The sequence below is a fragment of the Amblyomma maculatum genome, chromosome 1, assembly GCF_055883805.1.
Source record: "Amblyomma maculatum isolate TAMU_Amacu chromosome 1, ASM5588380v1, whole genome shotgun sequence".
NCBI classification, from domain to species: domain Eukaryota; kingdom Metazoa; phylum Arthropoda; class Arachnida; order Ixodida; family Ixodidae; genus Amblyomma; species Amblyomma maculatum.
In genome coordinates this window covers 14,132,221-14,154,717 of record NC_139344.1, presented here as the reverse complement: position 1 = coordinate 14,154,717, position 22,497 = coordinate 14,132,221, and the positions used below count along the sequence as shown (strand labels likewise).

General features: G+C 48.4%; 1 protein-coding gene across 1 annotated transcript; it reads right to left on the bottom strand.

Annotated features, from left to right (window-relative positions):
* Positions 1–3,618: 3,618 nt before the first annotated feature.
* LOC146201795 (uncharacterized) lies at positions 3,619–19,398 on the bottom strand. Its single transcript, XM_084587744.1, has 2 exons — positions 19,185–19,398; positions 3,619–5,120 (listed from the first exon to the last, which is right to left on the bottom strand). Exons 1-2 carry the CDS (start codon positions 19,268–19,270, stop codon positions 4,736–4,738), a joined length of 471 nt encoding a protein of 156 aa, XP_084443870.1. The 5' UTR covers positions 19,271–19,398; the 3' UTR covers positions 3,619–4,735.
* Between the last annotated feature and the right edge of the window lie 3,099 nt (positions 19,399–22,497).

The window sequence follows — 22,497 nt, the reverse complement described above, 5'->3', positions numbered from 1 at the left end:
AGCATGACCTTACACGCTGCAAAACAGTCCACGAAACAGCGAGAAAGCGGCAGCGCGTGGCTATCCGGACCGCTTTGCAACATGGCGCACCCGGCACTCGCCTGTCGAGGGTGACCCTACTTCGCTGTCGCCATCTCTCGGCAGCCAGTGGCGTGACTTGTCAACGGAGCAGGAGCGGCGGCGTCGGTCGCGGAGCGTGGAGTTGCCAGGCACATGGTAGGACATATCTGTAGACACTTCGTTGAAAATATGACTTTTCACATGAGTTAAAGTCCATCTAATGTTTCAATTTATTTAACACTATAAAGTATTTTGGTTCTGTAATAAGATAATCGAACCCACGACCATGCGGTCCAGTGTTCGGCCATGCAGTTTGGTTACAAGCGCGCTTATATATATTTCGTGTGGGTTTTCGCGCAAGGTGGGTTTTACTAGTTTGTCGGTTTGTTCATGGGGTTGACCTTCACAAAGCGACTCAGGCTATGAGACACGCCGTAGTGGAGGGCTTCGGAAATTTCGACCATCTGGGGTTCTTTAACGTGCAGTGAGAACACACAGCATACGGGCGCCTAGCTTTTCGCCTTCATCGAAAAGCGGCCGCCGCGGTCGGTATTCGATCTCGTCGAGCGCCACGGCGGGGCGGTTCTTACTGGTGTATGCTAATGAGGGAGGACGCATCCAATTAGAGAAGTTCTAACTAGAGAGGGAGTGCTTGTTTGCGTTTCAATTTTCTTTTTTTGTTTGGCGCGACATAGTGGCGCCGACATGAGGCGCCTTTCGGAACTCCCATGTGGTCTGATGCGCTTGCTGCCCCAACGGGGGCGTCCGGATGGAGCGCTCAGTTGTGGCTTCAAGCATTCCCAGTTCAAAAGGGGCTTCGCAGTTTAAACTGCGCGCCTTCGCTCGATTTCTTAGTGCGGAAGCACCTTAAAGAACATTAGGCCGCTAAGTGTCTCCTGTATTTTTTGCTGTGCGTGCACGTTGCAGCAAAGACAGCTGAGAGGATCGTCTTTTGAAGCGAAAGCTTCACTACGCCAGGTAGTTCGAACCATCGCGTATGCACGTGGTTCTCACGTTGAGGGAGATTTAGAGGTCACACTTCTGTGTTAAGCCTGGTGGTCACCATGTGACTTTGGAGCACAGTCACGTGGCCACCAAGTGGCCCAGGACAACTGTCAGGGTCACGTGACCTGGTGGTCGCCACGTGACTTTGGGGCATATAGTCTTGTAGGCCACCAAGTGGCCCGCGACCACTGCCAAAATCAGTCACGTCAGGTGACGTCAGTGTGCGTAGAAGTAGAGGGCGTTAGAAGGGCGATATGTGTATAAATAGGGGCCTCCGCGGGCTGCTGCCTAGGTTACAACACTGCGCGAGATGGAGCAGGACGAACACCCTGCTGCAGTAGCGCGTCGGAACGCGAAGGAACGACGGAATGAGGCCCTGAAAAGGCGGCGTGCCGAAGATATCAGAGAATTTTAGCTATAGTTTTAGCTTACCGCAATCCGCTACCGTGATCCGCCACCGCGCGCTCCACTGCGCATGTCCAGACCCCCTTGACGCCGATAGATGGCGCCACATATTGGATGTCGGCACACAGACCTAACGCATCGGGACCAATCTGCTTGAGCCCACGCGCGGTAGAGAGTCACGGAGACGGATCGCGGATCACGGTAAGCTAAATCTCTCTACTGATGAAGAGTGGGCTTTACGTTTGGAGAAACGCACAATGAATTTAATCCAAGCTTGGCAATGAGCGTAGCCATGTACTATCGCGGATAACAGTCTGTGGAACACGCATAATTGTCGTCGTGAAAGCTGAACTTTAGTTCTTTCCTGCGTGCTAGAAAAATAAGGTGATAATTCGTTTGCATCGTGCTTCTAATCCAAAATCACCACACGTGTGGTCCAGAAATTTTTGTCCCCGATAGTACATGAAGCTTTCGCGTCACTCCAGGGTTAACCAAAGTTAAACCACCAGCTAATTTTTCCTATGGGTGAGGTTTGGCGAGGCGATCTGCACTTTCACCTTGCCCGCCGTGACTATGCACCGACTCGACCGGGGGACCTGCTGGCTAATTACGGTTTTTGGCCGCTTCCCGTTCTTTGGAAGTTGATCTTCTGATTGGTCGGAGGGTTCTATTGAATATACTTCAAAGAAATGATGTCACCGAGCTTCTTTTTTCGAGGTCGCTTTGCACGTGAATGGGTTTTGGGAATTCTTTTTCTCTTTCCTCAGCGACGCAGCCGCCTTACCGTGTAGAAGAAACGCTGCTGGTTTTCCGTGACAATTGTCTATCCGTCTTGATCTGTTTTATATTCCCCTTACCTCCTTTCAAAGGGCGAAAAAAATAATTTGTTTCCAAACCCTGCACAGCTAGCATACAGAGAGCCTGCTGCTCGACCGCCATACAGACCATGAAGAGGAGTATACGAACCCTTTCCCTACCACACAGCTGCTTTCCTCCTCGCTTATGACAATGGCCTACACAATAACAAGTTTTTGTATAGTGCCCATTTTGCATGTTTAGTCTCTCCCACCTTTATACTGGCGGGCGAGTCAATGCCCTCTCAAGTTAGGAATCCACCAAATGGTAGTAGTTTTTTGTCCTCCCAGAAAAAAAAAAATTCTGACGCAGCATTGGCTGCGAGATGAGAGCGATGAAAAATTCAGAAAAATTCAGAGCGATGCATATGCCTGAAATCCTTGAAGAGCGCGAAGTTACAATCGCCATTAAAGGGCGATATCTTCGGAACTACTTTTTTATTATAAAGAAGGGGAAGGGGTACTTTTAGCTTTTTTCTTTTTTTTTTTGCTTCATTTAGGCATTTAGGGTTGAAATTTATTTTTCATTACTGTTCATTCCGAATGGTTCATAAGTGTATTAGATAATGCTCATAAAACCTAAATTAAAATGGTCTGCCATGTCAGGGTGTGCACCTCAGAACGATCGACTTTATTGAAAGCGTTGCCACATTCTGTTAGTATTGCTGGCGAGCAGAGGTCAATCAATCAACTGCTTCTATTGAGGCACGGCTGATTCAGGTTACTCAAACGAAATCCTTTGCGACTTGCCACAAGCCAACTATAGATTTGCAACACCCTGCTTTACATTAACAACTGCCTATAACTAAGCGCTTGTCAGCAATTTTGCGCAAGCAGTTCTTCGAGGCAAGGGAGAGGGAGCGCTGTTTCTTCTGGAGAAAATTTAAACTAGTGACCCCCCCCCCCCCCCCCCCCCTCTTTTTCCGGAGTCCGTGCGGAACGTTTATTGTTTATTAGAGAATAATTGCAAATAATCAAATGAAAAATCAGTTATAAACTATTCTAAAACTAATCAGCTAATTTGATGATGCATTTACTCGTTTGCCTGGCCAAATTGCTAAACCTCGAAAGCACTGAAACGTATAAAAAGGCATGTACTGAATCAGATGATAAACCAGTGTTATTTCGCCTCGTTATAAAACAGCCTTAGTTGAACAAAGGCCCAATTGCGTTATGGAACATTGTGCGTGCGGGCGTGCACGCACAAAGTTCCATAACGCATGTGCACGATAAAATTCGCAAGCCTTTAACCTACCTGTCAGCTTTCATGATTCGACCGGCGAACGTAGCTCAACTGTCGGTAACGTTTCTGCAGAAACCCATTGATCAAGTAACATTTCGTCATGTCATCGTAATAGTGCATGCATGCAGTCTTGGATCTGCGGTACTACAAACACGCGAAGAAACGTGGAAGAACATTGTGAAGAAAATCTTCCGTTTTATTGTACACAGTTGTACTAATCGCATTGGTATCAAAACAGCCGATTTCCGGCTCCCTCGCTTCGCTCATCCTCTCGCATTGGTTTCTGTGGAAAAGTACAGAACACACAAGAGGGAAGTTTTCGTATCCTTGACCATTTTAATACCAAGTGAGGAAGACAGAAAAGGAACGAAACAGAACACTACACCTAGTTTTGTCTTGAGGGTTGTAGTACCGAAAACCTTGAGCACTACAAGCAAAGTAGTAAATGATTTGTGATCGTAACCTGAACAAGAGTTCGCACTCTGCGACGAGAGTGTACTAGAAAAGTGAAAAATGTGAAAGGAGCTGAGAGCATTGAGCTTTAATTGGGAACGGAGCTAGGTCCCCTGCCCTGCAAACGTTTTGTGCGCGATGCCGTGCGGTTGCTCGTACAAAACGTCTGCGTCACCTGTGGGTTTCGATGCTCAGCATCCCTTACAACCACACTGACAAACATGTATGCTCATCACGCACTCACTGTGCACCTGGACGACAACCCCCTTCACGTCTCACTGGTTCACTAGAACAGGAACGATGGTATGGATTCTCGCGCCTTCTGATGTGACTGCACAAAGGGTAACCAGAGGTTGGTACACACACGACACAACCCAGAGAAGTAGGGGTACTTAATTCCCTCGGTGCGTTTCTTTTTCCTGCGGAAGAACTATCTACTAATGCGCGACAGGTAGGATATAAATTACTCTCCCTGCTAACAACCCATGCATGAAGGCTTCTCGTTGACTGCTGCACACAACACACTTAACAATGAAATGAGATATGTCCCCGAAGACGGTGTCTCATTCATCCCATGAGACGGAGGTCACAAAGAACTGGCGCGCGCCGTTACGTGCCTGACCCGATTTTATTGCGCACCGTTCCTCCCAAACCGTTCACGTGGGTATAGAGTGGAGTAAGCGTTGCGGCCAGGTCGACACTGCGTCGCAGACCGCTACGGCTGGTGGTGTCTGCGGCCCTGCGAGATGGTCTCCTGGGGTGGTGGTCGTCGGTGCACAAGCTCGGAAGACTTGAGCAGGCCGAGCATGGCATCGGAGCGGTTTGCTAGCTTGGCAGTCTGCGTGGTAACGAGCTGCGATAGGTTCTCCAGCTCTACTGTGTTACGGTTGCTGATGTCGATGATGGCCTGCTGAGCGCGCAAGATGCGCTCCTGGGTGTCACTCGTGGCCACTTCGGTGTCGCTATCTACGCCGCCCGTGCGACCGCCCTGGCTGCATTTGTTTGATGTCGCGCTCAGCTTGTTCAACTGGCCCTCCAGAATGGTCAGCTTCGTCTCCAGTCGGAGGCCCAACAGCTTCAGATCCAGAAGGTCTTGAGACCTGCGCCCAGATAAGTCAAGGTGAGATACATGAGTTATACACAGCGCCCCACTTCGAATGTGTGCCAGCAATGAGTCCGCATTTGCTGTGCGCTTTTCTCTCTCTCTCTCTCTCTCCTTGCCATTTCTGCAGATCAGCCTCCAAGATCTGATTAAATGATAACCCGCAGCAAGCTTTTGCGATCAAACTCCACTCGAAGAGACTTGGTTCGCACTGCAGAATCTGCAGTGGAGAAATGCGAAAGCCTGAGAGTTGATGCTGCACAGGGTACATCGCGCGCCTTTTGTCGAACACAACCAGCGTTTTGTTGAACGCTTCAAAGCTCACCGGCGTTCTATGATTGATTTACAGGAAAGGCGTGTATCTGTCACTCGCAAATCTCGCTGACGCATCTCGCGGACAAATCTCGCCGACATGAGATTTTCACACTCATTACACACTCCTGATCACTATACCACGCATTTATTTGGCTCATTAAGTCAGAAACACAACCACTTCCGGTTGGCTTGACGTCACATCCCTTGGACGTCGACGTTATTCGTATGGCTGTTTCGACGTCTGATTGATTTTGCATTCACGTTTTTGGCTCTAATTAATTAACAAATCATCCTACTGACAATGTTTTTCTGCAGAATCCTCACACCATCCCCTTTTGATTACAACCACTCGTTTCATCCTAACTCTTCTGAGAAGGACACAACGGCGTCGGACACGTCCTGTACAGGACCCCACCGACATAGCCTAGAAAGGCTGTCGCCTAAATACTACTACTACTACTACTACTACTACTACTACTACTACTACTACTACTACTACTACTACTACTACAATTACTACTACTACTACTACTACTTATACTACCACTACTACTACGACTACTACTACTACAACTAATATTAATAATAATAAACGTTATATTTTGTGAACATAACGCTTGGAAAAGGTAAAAACGCCGAAGAAAGCTCCGTATTATATACTGGCCATGCTTTTACTAGCTCCGTTTATGAATCCGCATTTCATGCTGTTGCGTTTCAAATACGTTTCGCAGAGCAAGCGTGGTGGCTGGGAGAGCGCGTAATGCTTATTAAGGGTACGTGACAAGAACAAATTACGCCAAAGCGAGCGCAGAAGAAAACAACTAGCATTTCAGAAACAACCCAGGCCCTTCAGTTGCAACTCAAAGTGGTCAATAGTGTACACTAACGACGTCGCAGGTGTGTGCCAGTGTCCTCGGCAGTTCAAGCGCCACGTAAACGCACCATTTCATGGCCTGGCAGCGAGTGCCTCTCAAAGTGCCAATAGATGCGTTATGTTCAGATCAGATGGGCAAATTTATCTCTACTTTCAGCGAGCGCCCCCTTAGAACAGTGCCAACCACAGACGACCCGCAGAAGTTTTTATTTCACTGGCTGCTCCATAGAGAAAGAGCGCGTATGCCCAGCCTTGGAGCAAAACTTTGTTCAAGTGTGCACTCTTAATAACCGTACTGAAAAGGGAAGAGAAAAACGCAGCCTAACAAGAAAACGCCAGTTACTCAGAACGTGTGTCATCCTATAGGGGAGAAAATCTGGGCCAGAAGGCGCTGCGCCGCTCTGTGCGTCAGCGCCCTCCATGGAGACCCCGTCAAAACCTCCGCGCAACGGGGCCGCGTCGTTTGCAAGAACGCGCTTCCAAGACTCGTGATGAGAGCGCGAGCGGGAAACCACGCACTCTGCCGTTTCCCTGTTTCTTGAGTGTGTCCCATATGCTGTTGTTGCTTTGATAAGGTCACTACAGGTGCCGAAAATACAAAAAAAAAAAAGTATTCATATAAGTGTATCCGACTTTCAACATGGTGCTCAAATTTTAAAACTGTCGTAAAAACAAATTTAGTACTTAGTGCTTACTCATTATTACGAGCAAAAGTTTCAAATTACGATTGTGTTCTGGAGTGAAGCACCGCCGTATTGAAGTGGCTTTCGATGAAGAGTTCGACGACTATAGCTGGCTAGATCCTGCCGAATGCGTGGCCGCAGTGTAAACCCAACCAATTCATAAGCAAATAAACTGACCAAAGAGAGAGAATTTTCGCTTCCCTCCCTTTGTTCTCCTGTATCCTCGTCTGAACGCCTTGAAGCTGACTTGAAAAACGACGCCAAGAACTTCAATCCGATCGCAAGCAATCCCAAAGATAACCGAGATCTTTTTTTAAAATACCAAGACCGGTTTAATTTCTTGCGAACCTCTTTCGATCGAGCTTCGTGCAGAGCTAAGGGAGCATCGAAGAGCACGGCCGAGGAGACACTTTGCAGAGACTACGCGGAGTGGCGCGTATCGAGACAAGCTTCCATACCGCGTTGTCGTTAAGCACATTCTCATGCATAAGGAAGCCTGCCCTAAGGCTATAGTCCTAGCACTCGGAGAAAGAATAGAATCTACTGACAAGGACACCCAGTTCCGCGGCAACGCATGCCCGTAGTGGAAGCATGCGTCTGACCAACTTGCAGACGCGGGTGTGCCACCGTAAGTTGCGATCTGGTGATAGACCAACTAGAAACATTGATTAATAAAATAAAAACAAAACCTTCGAAACACGCGCTGAGTATCACAGCGACCGCGCGCGAGTAGATATAGCCCTCAAAGACGTCGGGTGAGTCTGTTCTTCGTGTTATTGGCACGCTCTCCTGAAACAGTCTGCGGCAATCAGGCTCCCCGGCAACATGCTAAGCTCGCTTTGGATACGCATGTCTTCAGCACAGATGGACATACTGGTACGTCCTTCTTTCTGGATGGAAGTGCGTCCTCAGAAAGGAGCGCGTGCCCGAGCTTGTTAGCACGGGAACCGGGCTGGACGGTGACGTTGATTGACTGTCGGATGCTTTGCGCGCTGCGTATGCGCAGTGGCCTAAGGACGCACACTGGCACGATGCCGATACCACCTGTCTGGTACATTTCTACGGCAGTACCCGTCTTCGCTGTTCAAAATCTTTATGATATCGCGTGCCGCGACTAACTGCGCAGTAAGCGAGTCCGGATTAGTTTCAGTCCACCCAGGACCTGCAGTATGTGGTAGGCGAAGACCACCGACACATGCTTCAACGTGCACTCAGTACACGTGTGCTTTCCTGAAACTACGAAAAAGGGTTCATACCCAGAAGCAGGGACGAGCGTACAGGAATAAAAGCCTGGGATATTATAAACTCGCATATAGGGACTGTTTCTTCTAGTATTCATATCGTGGTGTGTGTGTGTGTGTGTGTGTGTGTGTGTGTGTGTGTGTGTGTGTGTGTGTGTGTGTGTGTGTGTGTGTGTGTGTGTGTGTATGTGTGTGTGTGTGTGTGTGTGTGTGTGTGTGTGTGTGTGTGTGTGTGTGTGTGTGTGTGTGTGTGTGTGTGTGTTACCTTTTAATTGATTACGAAGTCTAAAGCTAGACCTCGTTATTTACTGATGAAACGCTCAGAAAGGCGTTGCGCCGACCGTTGCCCCTGAATCGACCATATCGGCTAGTAATACGTGGCCTTCACACGATTCCGACTTCACTCCCTGTCCATGGGAATAGTGGGGGCAGGAGAAGGCTTAATGTTGGCCGTTTAAAAGGGGAGGTGCGCCTTGCGGCCTACTGTGAGGTGTACTAGCGCGCACACTGTTCGCAGTATTTGCGGCCACGTGCACTGCTCAACCTGGTTAGACGTGAACGTGCCTAAGCGTTGTGCGCCGTTTCCACTCATTTACCACGGGCTTCGCAGTGCCCTATGTACAGGCGTGAATGTGCTAACCAGATTATCGTATTTTCGCGAATCTAAGTACCCTCGATTCTAAGCACCACCTCTATTCTCGTAAAAAAAAAAAAAAAAAATATATATATATATATATATATATATATATATATATATATATATATATATATATATATATAAAGTATGCATGCGAATCTAAGCACACCCTTTTTTTCTGCGAGGAAGAGTGCATATATCCAAGGCCGCCAAGCACGCTTGCTCCCTCTGTTGTCGAACCGGAGTCCCGAGGTGGCGCGGAGTTCGTGGCGTGATCTCCGACTTCATGCGTTGCTGTGCTCGTATACACTTATATGGCAGATGGTGGCACGGAACGCCCAAAACCAGCTGAAAGCGACCCCGATAACTCTATCAGCGTGTCGTCACGGGGACCTAGCTGGTATTGACGGGCTCAACAGGTTGCACGGGCACCGCGGGCGCGTGTTGTTTGGTTTGATGTCAGTTGCTTGAGAGCCGTACCGGAAATCGGAACGAGTTTGTAAAGGGCTGCCTACAGCTCGAAATTTAAGCGAACTGTAATCGCGTTTGCCGAAGACGTTTTCCAAATATATTATTGCTTACGTCCGCCTCGTCCAGATATAGCCTCGAAAAGAATGGAGGACTCCATTTCAGATTTATTGAACCTATAAGCATCCCCCCCCCCCCCTCCACCCCGGCTTCGCTTTGGTCTCCGTTGTGATGGGGACAAAAAAAAAGGGGGGGGGGAGGGAGGGGGCGCTTAAAATTGATTAAATACGGTAGTTTCGTTCCCCAAACTGTTGACGTTGATTTTTCAAAGTCTCAGTATGGTAAATTGCACTGCATGTACACTTTTCCTTCCTACCTTACAATGCGCTCCTTCACGACGCGCAGCTGTTCACGGCCACCTTAGCAAAAAAAGAAAAAGAAAAAAAAACGCCAAGTCTGCAACGCTACCTCCAACTGCAACAGGACTCCCGCAAGCGGAAGTGCGCGGTGAACAAGGCCCATCAATACGACATCGTTCGATGTCAATCTAAAAGGTCATTCGCGTGCGCGGGCTCCACGTGCCCCTGGATTGCGTGCTGGGGCGCTGTCCATTTGTTTCCATCCGCTCGCTTTTTATTTTTCACCGAACGCCACCAAAAACACCGAAGGCGTTCGAGCGCGCCAGGGAAGCCAGCGATGGCGTGCACTTGCGCGGGGGGAGGAGTGGAAGGCGTGCACTGTGGAGAAGGCTCCCTTTCGAGGACGAGTCGGCGCAGACTGCGTGGGCAGCTGGTGCGGCATTGGAGGGAAAGGGCGCGTCTTCATTACAAGCTACTCCTACGCGAAGACGCTGACGAAGTGGAACCATTCACTCGTACTGTACGACTAAAAGACACGCAAAACATCACCCATGCTACGAAGTTTGCTTACGTTTTTTTAAGTGACGTCGTCCGCGTATGCGCTATTTACTAGCATGTGATGGGCGTTTTATTTATTTTTTTTTGTTTAAGAAAAGAGCGCTAATATTGTAAAGTAAAAAAAATATATGTACCGCGAGAAACAAGGAAAATATGTATCGATTTTTGTCACTTCTTAGTAGAGAGCGCGTTTATTATGCGCGTGCTCCCGTTATGCACGAAAATACGGCATTTTCGATGAGCTTATATTTTACGTACTTTATAATGTAAGAATATTAGCATGCATTGCTTCGGCGCGCTCAAGAAAGCGGGGAGTTTACAAAAGGAATTCACAGGTAGAACCGTTTTCTTGTTTTGGATTATTCTGGCGAATCATTACTGTGCACCTCTCGTATTCCCTAGGTTTGTAATAAACCAGAAAAAAAAAAAAAGCCTAGTGGAGATTCCTTTACCATATCCTGCTTTATTGTGCTTAGGCTTTTAAAGAATTTCACTTGGTTGCTATATCCAAATATTGCGTCCTTTTATGCCAAAAATATATGTTGCCGACATTTATGAAGGCACATATTTGTGGCTTTTCCAGCGTTTCCAATAGATTCGTTTGTTTCTTTTTTTTTTTCCATTCCACATGGCATGCGCATATTGTAATGTACACTTGACCGTCACAACATCTTGTCTTCGCGATAACTTCTTACAGTCGTTACTCTGACAGTCCTCCTCACCGACTCAACTTTGTTTTGCGCGTGAACCTCTTTCTTACGTCTTTTTTCAGGGTGATATCATTTCCAACTGCGCCTGAGCATTGTATACTTGCTATGTGTACGCTCGTATCACTGATGCTTCTATATGCAAAGGGCCTTTCAAAGGGTCGCCTCCATTCAAGTGTAACAAGAACAAGCAAAAAAAAAAAAAAAGTTCTCTAACACTTTAAAATGATGCAGTCCCCACAATTTCTATAGCGCCTAGCCGATGCCTAGTGCGCGGAGTACTGTAGCCGGAAACTGAATGTTCAGTTTCTGGCAGTTTCCGGGCGAAAGAATGCATTGCATTCTTTCGCCCGCGTTTATATAGCAACGCGAAAACACGCGCCGGTCTTTGAGGATAAAAGACGGTGGGCAAGCAAGCCTGAAGAAGGACAGCACAGAAATGAAGATTGCCTGCGGACAAGGGACGCGCCGCCGTTCGAGCATCCGACGGGTTGCCCGATTATTACGCAGTCATTGAAAAGTCTCGTAGCGCGCGCGATGCGAAGGTGGGCTCTCAATGGGTTCCCTTGAAACGCTTGAGGGGCGTGCTGGGTGCATTTTCCTCGTCCGTCGTAACCTTGGTCATCGACGACGCGATCGGACGCGCGATGATTCTCGGTAGCACGGCGAGGCCCTTTCTCTGCCATGTCGCAAGAGAGGCTCCGCGCATGGAACAACTGGGCGAACCGCCACGCCCGAAACCAGCACTATTTGATATTCCACTTGATGTGGCAGCTGAAATATCACTGCGACGACAGTAGACTCTCCTCCGTCGGAAATGGTCGACAAAGGATGTCGCTAGTTTGCTCTGCGGATGGCCGAAAAAAAGAACGCAGCATCTTTCAGACGCGGAGCGTTCTAAGCTGCGCAGGCGAGCAACAGGGATCAACGAAAACCTATTGGAGATATACACGTGGTCATAAGTGCTCCACCACACGTCGAAGAAACAAAACCCCTTGCCTGGCTACTTTTGACAAACACAGAACATAGCGACTCTGGCGTTCCCCTCGTGTGCGAGAGACGGCTGGCTCCAAACTATACTTATCAGACACTCATCGGTTACATTCGGTACAAGGCAGCTTCCGCCAACCCAACGGCCAGATTCTGACAACGTTGCGCTCTCTATATAGGAAGAGACCCGCTGAGATCTTCAGGGGGATATGCCTATTTCGAACGATATATAGGCCTGCACGACTGTTCACTTTGAGTTGCCGCAGTGATTGTTTATCATTGGACTATTACACTTTGCGCTGCTGACATGTGCCACCGGACTCCATGTAACCCGGACTGCTCATCCCTGATTGGGCACGAATGACACGAGGAAAGTATACAGAGGAGAGAAATCTACACTACGAGTAAACACTACTTCGCTCAGGACACATCTGCAATAATACCCGATCACTCATTCACCCGTGCTTCTCCTGTATAGAGTGCAGCTGTGCCGACGTGTTTTATGCAGTCACATAGGTGGACAAGCAATGCACTGACTGCTCGGTAGATAATTTCTGCGCAAATAGCACCCTCACCGCAAGAAACGCCGTGTTGACAATATATATATGTTCTCGCAACTATATATCTATATATATATATATACATATATATATATATATATATATATATATATATATATCAGCTCTAGCCGAAAAAATACAAATAAGACAATAAAGTCACCGTGTGCTCCAGCGGCAGAGCATCTGCCTTCAATGCATTTCTCTAATCCGGTCACTACCGGAGACCGAACGGCTTGCTAGATTTGCTCAACTCAGCTGACAAAGAACTCCGGCGCAAAAAAAAAAAAAAAAAAAGAAAAAGAAAAAAAAAAAACAAGAAAGAAAGAAACGGTAGCCAATAATGGCAATAATTACTCATTAACATTCACATTATCGTAGCTACATGAATGCAAAGGCCCTATACAATTTTCTGAGATCCTTCATGATTACAGAAAATTGCTGCTTGTCCAGGATTTGCCTGAACTGCGTAGATTCCGAGAAAGCAGCGTGGGTTTCCTCTTTCGACTTATACGATTGCGCCCTGGGGAGTGCTAGTGCGCCATCGCTGTATGTAAAGACATCTACAACACCTTACAGGGATCCTTCCCAAAAAAAACCCTGGAAAAACAACAGGTACGGTGTTGGGAGTATAGCAGCTACGGGTCGCGTCTTGCTCCTTATCTGCTTTGAGTCGTTGCTGGCATGATGGATGGTATCAGTGTTTGTGAGCGGTTAAATTTTGCTTTTCTTCTGTGGAATCTTGGTAGAAAACCACGGTGTAAGAAAACATATTTTCTCTCTTTAATGTCCATTACGAAAGGATTTCCTTGCTTCTGCTATGAAAAGAACGAAGCAAAAAGTTACCACCGTGCAAAAAGGCACGCCCTCATATCGACATGTCGTATATTGCGCCGCTGAGCATATAACGCGTAATTCTGCTGCTAATATGCGTTTTGACATAGGTATAGACAATCGGTCGCAAACAGTAAAGTGCACTGATATATTCACTGAAAGTAAAATGCAGAAAAAAAAAAAGAAATCATCGGTGCTGCATCGGGACTAATTTATTTATTTGCATATATCTGCGTCAGCGGTTACACTATCTAATACAGTTACTCAAAACTCGATTTAACGAAACCCAATTAAACGAATCTCGCGATTTAACGAACACATCCTGATTTCCCTTCAGATAGGATGCAGTGCGCTAACTCTAAATAGCGAAATCAATTTCCTGATCTGTCCCCATTTAACGAAACTTTTTCCAAACACGAAGGTGAAAAAGTATAATTTTTGGTATGGGCTGTGAGAACGTACTAAAATGTTTTGATTGCGAGCCAACGGTAACATCGCGGAGCGCCTCCATCCAGCTTTTGCGAAACTGGGGCGTGAAAGCACGTGGTTTATAATTTTGAATGAAATAACTAGATTGCGGATGAAGTGGTGGATGCCCTTTATCTGCTGCGGCAGTTAGCCGGGACTCACGAGGGGACGCAAGACGAGCTGGAGGCACGTCAGATTTAAGAGAATCAATGTGGTCGTTGTTTACAAAGCGCCCGCAAGCAAATATCACCGACATCGTTGCTAAGATATGAATTGGTGGTTTCATGGGGTTCCTGTTGCTGAGACATTTTTTGCGGTTCCTTTTTATACGAGCTAGTGGTGCCGGCTGTTTCCGCGGGCTGTAATTTCATTTTCGGCACAATTAAGCTTTGACGATATGAAGCCACGGTAGCTTTCTGGATACCGCTGTACCATAGAGTCGAATGTATCGAATTAAGTGACCGAGAAATGGCTTAACGAAGTTCCCGTTTTAACGAAATATTTTGTGGCTCCGCTCGATCGAGTTCCAACTAATGTTAAAATTTTCGGCTCTATGTGACTTTGCGAGATTGATTAATTACCAAAAACTGCAAGTACTTTAGAACAACGGCGTCGCTTTTTGTCATTCTAATCGAGTATAGAGGAGTTCTGAAAGAGGCTCGCAACACATTTAAAACTTCGCATTTAATTCGCCCACTTTCCGTAAGCGATGCTGCCTGACCATACATGAGGCTCTCAAATTCTGAGCGATACGAAGAGGTGACAAATAACGACATTGTTCCCTTCTCTTTCCTCCATCTCAATTACACATTGACAACGCGCACTTCAAGATCCAAAAACTGCGCACAGAGCTTTCATCCTTCTGACATGTGCGTAACGTTCTCATTGGCCAGCAGGTGAAGCCGAGAGTCACATCCTACACCGGCACCAAGGCGTTACGCCAGAAAGAAGTGACCCCTACATTGCGGTCGTTGTGATAAAGTAGGTGGAGAGTACATAACTTTGGAGGTGCGTTGGTATCTCCCAGGCTTCCTTTTTTTTTTATTATCAGCAAAATAAAACTGTCATCTAATCTCTCATACTGATTCTGCATGCGCTTACGCAGAACACAGCATTACTTCCCCCCTCCCCCAAACCATACCATCAAAAAAAAAAAAAACTATGTTTCAGGATACACTCCATTGGTCGCAACGTATTACCGATCATTCTAAAAATAGCCCAAATATCTTCCCTATCTTCGCAGGTGGTGGATTTCGACCATTTGGAAGCGTGCCTCGTAGCAAAAGCTTACGGGGTGCCGGGTGTGCGGGAAAACATTTACTTTTGCGGAGCCATGCAAGGCAATCTTCTGAAACGCCAACATGTTTTGGTGAGCATGCATGGTCCCCTCGATGGATAGCAACGCCAGGCGAAGGTGTCTAAAGAAATGCGTTGTCAAGCGCATTCATCCTGTGTACTTTTGTTGCCAGCTGTAGACGGGGAAGGGAACCGATAGTTTGGAGCGTTCCTTTCTTAGCATCAGCACTTTCCGAAATTTGTTGAAGGGAGACGCTCCATAATATGAAAGAGGTGTGCAAACGCAGGCGCCAAACACGCAATCAGGTCGCTAGCGGTATACGCGTAAGCAACACCGCCCGACTAGACGACGGTTTGACGATGCCAGAATGCGCGCGTCAGCCAAAGACCGTTGGCGTGTTTTTTCCTGCCATTTTTTTTTTAACTCAGCAAAGTTCGTAGAAGTTAGCTGTGCGTAAGGATCGTCAGTGATAACTGAAACGTACTTCGGGAAAACACGCTGGCAGACACGAAAGGCAGAGTAGGATGAAAAACATATGAAGCCGCCAGAAGGAATTTACGGTCCAGTCAAAAAAAAAAAAAAAATGAGAAAGATGCCAATAGCTATATTTAAACCTGGCCGTACAAGGATCGCTTAATAAGAATTTGCTTGGATCTAGTTTTTCCGCTTAAATAGATGGGAAACTAAAAATAAAAACCGAAAGAAGAAAAGCGGAAACCAATAAACATATGCTTTACCTGCCAATACTCATGGGAATTACACTCAAAGGCGTCCCCTTTCTTGGTGAGCTCGCGAATAAACGCCGAGGCACCGGTTCCCCATATCTAGTCACTGAATGCACGTTAGGAAAATAGATAGCGCGAAGGCATGAGAGACAGGCTACACGGAGTGATGACAATAGCCGCAAAAATGAGACCTTTGTACTCTCCGTCATTCCTAGCTTACCTGCGTGTGTGCAAGGTTCCACCTGAGACGATTAATTAGTACTTGTGGCGCCTCACTTGTTAGCACAGAGCGCTTATTAGGAGTTACCAAAACGTTCGCGTGCAAACAACTCGAACAGAACGGACTGCTGCAATTCAAACAGTGCGCAGTGTCGCGGAGAGGCAGTTAACATCGGTACAAAAACAAACAAAAAAAAAATACAGGAAAAGAATTCAGGGAAAGCAAAACCGATGCGCAAAAAGAACCCGTTAAAGAAGAACCCGTGAACATCAAGGAAGTACCACTGTATTTCTTTTTTAAACTTTAAGGTACAACTATCTTCTGAAACGGTTGCGGAACTGATTTTCCCCTTTTGCATCACCACGGCGATATTGAAAAGAAAGAAAGAGCATCCCCCTTGTTTTGCTTCGTTCGAGTGAGCGCTGGCCTCTTTCGAGCGGTCCGACGGCCAGTTACTTTGACGCAACTGTAACACACTAGAGGCCTTCCTCAACTAGCGGTGTGTTATAGCCGCTTCCCAGAAACGCTGCCCATCACCATCGCGGCCAGCGTGACGAGTGCGCTGGCGTGATTGAGTCGCTCGGAGGAAAGGGCGCCCGAGGCACGTCGTCCAGTGTGCGCACCCGGCGTCCTTGCATGTTCCCCCCAGCAAGCAACGCCGCGGGGAAAATGGAAAGCCCGTTTGGTCGGCCTTTCCGAGGCAGCAGCCATCGATTCAATGCCGTCTCGGATGGCATTCGGTGCACGATAAACACTGCACGGTCCGCGCACCGGCGGCTTCTTCGACGCGCGCCCCCGCGTAAAGTTGGCAGAGAAGGCAGGACACGCGGTGTCAGTTGCGAGAGAAACCGCATATTCTTTCCCACATTTCTCACGCGCGAAAATGCGCTATGTTTAGACTATAGGCCGCGTAACGGGCGGGTTTTACGCAAGACGTAGTGAGATGCTCGTTAGCGGGCCAGAGAGATTTACGACGACGGACTCGCAGTTCGCGCGTCCGACGGAGCGTAGCGCGTAAATACCCCACGCGTAAGCATTATCTGTCAGGGTAATTTCTCAGCCAGTGTCGGAGCGCTTGCTCACAATCGGCGCTTCGATTAAGAGCTTGGGCTGGGCTATTCCTTTCTTATTTAAGGGGAAAAACCTACACAAAGAATAAAGGCGACTATGTTGCGCAATCCAAGGAAACTCTCCGCGTACTCAATGAAATCGGGATATGAGAGGAGCCGCCGGAAGAGCTGAAAACGATGTCGCGTCACTGTTTTCGTGAGAGCAGAGCAAGCGCCTCGGACCGCAGAATTTCTCGGCCGCTACGAAGCGATGGCAGAGCTCCACACGAGAACGCCGTCGCACTGCCATGCGCAGGACTGTACCGCTATAGCACATCTGCGATGGCGCGAAGAGGGCGCCTTCACGGTAAACGAACAAACAAACAAAAGAATCACTGTGAAGTGAAATTACTCTCCGCAGTGAAGGCGCATCAAATTTGTATTGGCGTACTAGCTCTTTTGCTAAGTGGGCCCCAGTAAGGCCTTTTGACATGGGTCTCTCATTTTTGAGGAGATAGAAAAAAAAAAATACAATTTGAAACAGCCTTTCCCACTGAAAGAAAATAGTGCCAAGGGAGATGAGAGCCTTCTTAAGTCATTTACTGCTGCCGTGTTTGTTCTTTGGCATTACGACGAGCGTTTCTCCTTTCGCCCAGCTCTCCACTCTAGTGAACTTTTAGGGGGTGCGTGAACATACACCCCGTTTTTAAGGAGGCACTTTCTTAATTCAGAGCAATTTCTTTTTTTTTTTTTTTGTTTACACTGATGGCTTCTAAAGATGCCTACTGCTCCTCCTCTGCTCTCAACGATTCCCCCTCTCCAAACTGGGAGAAATTTAGACAGCCCCCTACATTTCAATTTCGGGAGAAACTCCTGATCAAACACGGAGAAACTTTCACTTTATCGAAGTACAGTACGTCGAAAAAATGAATGTCGCCTGTCATCCCGGACGCACTTTAACGTCTCATTCAAAACACCCTACACTTGTGCAGCGTCCAAAGTGCGCGTAAAGTCTTCCGCGGTTTCCTTGACACGCGCCTGAACTGGAGGCGTCAGAAACGGTTTGCAAAGCTATAGAACACGGCGACTGCCACGACACTTTCACCTCGAAGGGCATCGTGCTAACATCTATGTGCGCTAAAACATTCATCACATAACAAGTATAATTATTCTTTAGCAGTACGCCCGGACGCTATGTACGTGCTGGTAAGACAGAACCCGTGTTTATGAAGGACAACTGTCAAGGGGAAATATGAGGTTTACAGCGCGGAACACATCGGCAAAGAGGACAGAAAAACATGCGCACATTAGCGTGTTTTTCTGCACTGTTTGACACAGTGTTAGAGTACTCTTACCTAATCAGTGGGGGAATGTCAAAGACGTTCTACCGAAGGGCCACTGCTTAATATCGCAGTATCCACGTTATTTACCGCACACCGAGAACTTCAGAAGCCAGGGCATCTGCACCTCGTCCGTATCTGAGCGGAGTCGGCCCAGTCGGGCTCGAAGCCGCGTCCCGAAGCTCAACAGCAGATCGGCGGCTGAGTACGATAAGGGAGGACCATTTCAACCCTTCAGATAGAAACTAAATTGTTTTTTGCGGCTCTGAGCACTGTAGACTGCGCAGAGAAAGAGCGACATACAACGTAATGACTGCGGAATTGCATTTGTGCGGAGTTTTACCGCTCGAACGTATCCGATATTCTAGATATAGAGTTGTTCTTATGACTCGAGGCACACTATTTGGAGACGTTGTGAAGACGGCTTCGTACCAAGTAGATGCACTATTCTGCCCAGGCTGACTGAAAGAAGAATTATCACTGTTCTAAAAAGAAGAAAGAAAATCACACGAGGGGGAAGCCATGAATGAACAGCAGCACTGCTTGGTGCGCTTGCACACGAGTTGCGGTCGAGGATGGATAGATGACATATCGATGGCTACCCACCGTACCATTTCTCCACTGCTCGAAATTTTCGATCTCGTACGGCTGAGATCGAAAGATCTATGCGGCAAGTGCGGCAAACAACCAGCGGTCTCACGCGCTGGATTTGAGTCAGGTAGGAGGAAAAGGGCGCTCACAGCTGATGGTCGTCGATGGCGTTCGCGGCGACTGCCAAGCAGGCGACGAGGCACCAGTGCATCATCCTCTGAACAGCGTAGGCCATACCAATCGGCGTTCGACAGCACCTGCAGACGGCTCGCGAGCGTTCTGCGCAGATCGCGTCTCCTGGCCGAAGGGACACGGACCGGGGAAGGGGGCGGGCGAGATTTAATCGCCTGCCGGAGGCGCCTCGTTCGCCGCCACCCGGAGCGAGGGGAGGGAAGGGGTTTCCCCCTTGCGGCGACGTCCTTGGGACGCCTCTTCTGGTGGCGCGCACCGCGAGAGGACTGGCCGAACCACTTTCCTTTCTCTCCTCCACAATCGGTAGCAATGATGCGCGAAGCAACTCCGGAGGGAGGGAAGGGGGGAAACGCCGGCGCGCGGCTTCGTGGACGTCGAGCACGCACCAACCTCCGCGCAAACAGTCATGATAAAAAGAAATAACGCCGACACAATAGTTGGCCGGATCCGGTTCTTCTGCCGGGAAAATACTGGGGCCCTTCGTCAACGCATCAGACAGGCCGTCAGTCTGTCACAATGCGGACACTTTGCTTGTCTCGAAGCGAAACGGAAGAGGCAGGGCTGTACGTGGAAGCTCGGCACTGTTTGCTTGGAGCGTTCCGGGTTAACCGCGCTTGGAATAAGAGAAAGGCGGTTATTGATTTATAGTTTCGTGTCGGGAGGAGCAGAAGGGGGGGGGGGGGGGGGGTGCAACGCAGCATGAAATTTGCGAAGATAATGCAGGATGGTTTGTATCGTGAATGTCTTTACATCTATATTGGTCATAGGAAGCTCTTCTCATCTTTTTTTCTTCTCGCTCATCTAATAGCCGTAATTCATAACCATAATACTAAGGCACAAAGCCGCGAACAGAGACGGCAGCGAGTTTTGGAAAACCGATGTGTCCACATACAGCGCAGATAGCAATCACCCTGTGGACTGCTTACCAGCTCAATACTGATCAAGTCTGCCGTTTTCAAAATGTCCTCCTTCTCATATGCTGGAGCGGCGACATTCTATACCCAGCACCGTGAGGTTTCCACATATTTCCAATGAGCATGGATACAAGCTACCCACTGTTCTGGTGCTCGGCTTCTCTGGGGTGAAAGCTTTGAAAATTGGTCTTTGACCTCACCTTGTCAAGAAAACACATCTTGCCATGGCGCTTTTCGGCCAAAGATTCCTTTTGCGCAGGTAATTCATTATCACCATTATCACTACGATCAAAACGTCCCCCCCCCCCCCCCCCCCTCCCCTTCATCAGTTGCTTCTAGCTACAGATTCGGTTCATCACTCCAGACAAGTAAGTTGGCCCTAAAATTAAAAAAAAAATTGTTCATAGAGCCAATCCCCCCTCGCCCCTCCCCTTTTTTTTGCGCAGGCTTAAATACACACAATAAAATTCACGAAAACGTGGAATTCTAGGCTTGGCTGAGTAATCTCTCTTACACATAGCGGTTCTTCGGCTCCTCTTGTGCCCAAGCTAGAACAAAGAAATTGAGAGCTAACAGCCCAAAACGATTTCCGGCTCAACCGAGAGCGAGCTACTAATCTTGACTTTTGTTATTCCTCGGGTGGCAGGGGTAAACACCCTTGGAGCCATGTGTCAGGCGAAGCAAACTGCATTCTTGAGATTACCGAGAGTGATGGACGAGGAGGATAGGAGCGGAAATTTTCCGGAAGATGACGAACGTTGAAGGGGCTTTTTCTCCTTGTCTCTTAGGCGTGACAGTTTGGCAGACTCCTGAAAGCATGACCCTGTTTATTGATGACACTGCAGCTATTATAATTTGCCTGCTCTCCTGTATTGATTGTACCCAAAGCGAAGCTGTCAACAGACACATTATGCAGGAAGAGGAATACATTTTATTTACAGGGGGAAAAAAAAAAAACTAGCTCAATTGCTTCCCTGGGGAGTATAGACCCCTGTTAATTGCGTTGCAGAAGCAATTTGTAGAAGGAAGATGAAGACGACGAAGCCGAAACCAGTAATCGCGACCGGCAACGGCTGGACCAACACAACAACCAACAGCAACAGTCGCTGGACAGAATGTCTACCCAAGCAACATCAGCCGCAAGTGACATCAAGGCCGCAGTGGACCTGTCCAAGCAGGCCGCGGACGAAGAAGCCAAGAAGCAGTTTGCAGCTGCGTACAGGACCTACCGCAAGACGGTAGAGGCTTACCTTAATGCGACGTTCGCGGTTCGTCAAATCTGCGTCCCCTACATCGACAAGGTGCTAAGGCTCAAGAACAACGTGCGCGACATCGAAGAGGTTCTTTGTGCGGGCCTGCCCGAAATGAGGTGCATTCACCAGCTCTCCCTGCTGGGTTTGCTGCTGCCTCCGTGGTGCCTCCCGGCAGCGACCGTCAGTTCCAGGAGGAAAATCTGCTACACCAATGACATCGTGGGAATCGACCAGGTGAAGCTTAAATTCAGCCAAATTCTAAAGAACCCAAAGTCAAAAGGAGCGTCCGTCGTCCTCCTCTACGGGCCCCCTGGCAGCGGCAAAAGTTTTCTGGTCAGGGCGATCACATCCAAGTACCCGGAGAAAACGGTTGTCATAGTCAGAATCGAGACGTTCATCGCCGCCACGTCGGAGCACGAGGGCGCCAAGCTAGCGGCTACGCTGATCAGGAACTTTAAGAAGCACGACTGCGGTGTGCTGGTGCTGGAGGACATTGATCGCCTTTACCACTCCGACCTACCCGACAGTGCAGGACGGGAACTAGATGCTATCAAGAAAGAACTATTGGCATTCATGAAGGAGCTGAGGGAAAAAAGGGAATTCCGTGACGTCGTCATTGCCACTGCTCGGAAGCCCTGGCGCCTGGACAAGAACATGCTGGACACGTTTCAGACAAAGATAGCTATCCCTACTCCATCCTTCAACGAGCGACTAGCGCTCATCACGCGCGAGTTGGGAAAAGTGAGGTGTCCGTCCTTTACGGACAGTGACATGAACGAGCTGGCGCTGAGAACCGAACGTTATTCGTGCTACCAAGTGATCAGCATACTCCGCATGGCTTTGGCTCGTAATTTCGATAAGCTCGAAGCCGTCACGTTGAAGGAAGACGCGGAAAGGATCGACCACCTCTCGAAGGAAGACATCCTCGTCGTTTCGGACATAGTTCGAGCGGACGTGCACGAACACGACGTGTCCAAGTACCGAGATTTTGCGACGGCTGGAATCGCGCCTCCCGCACCGCCCCCGTCGGTCGTTACCTCCGGTCAGTCGACAGCCGCCGTCCCTTCCAGCGCTTCGCTTCCGAGCTCGGGCGCCGTCTCCGG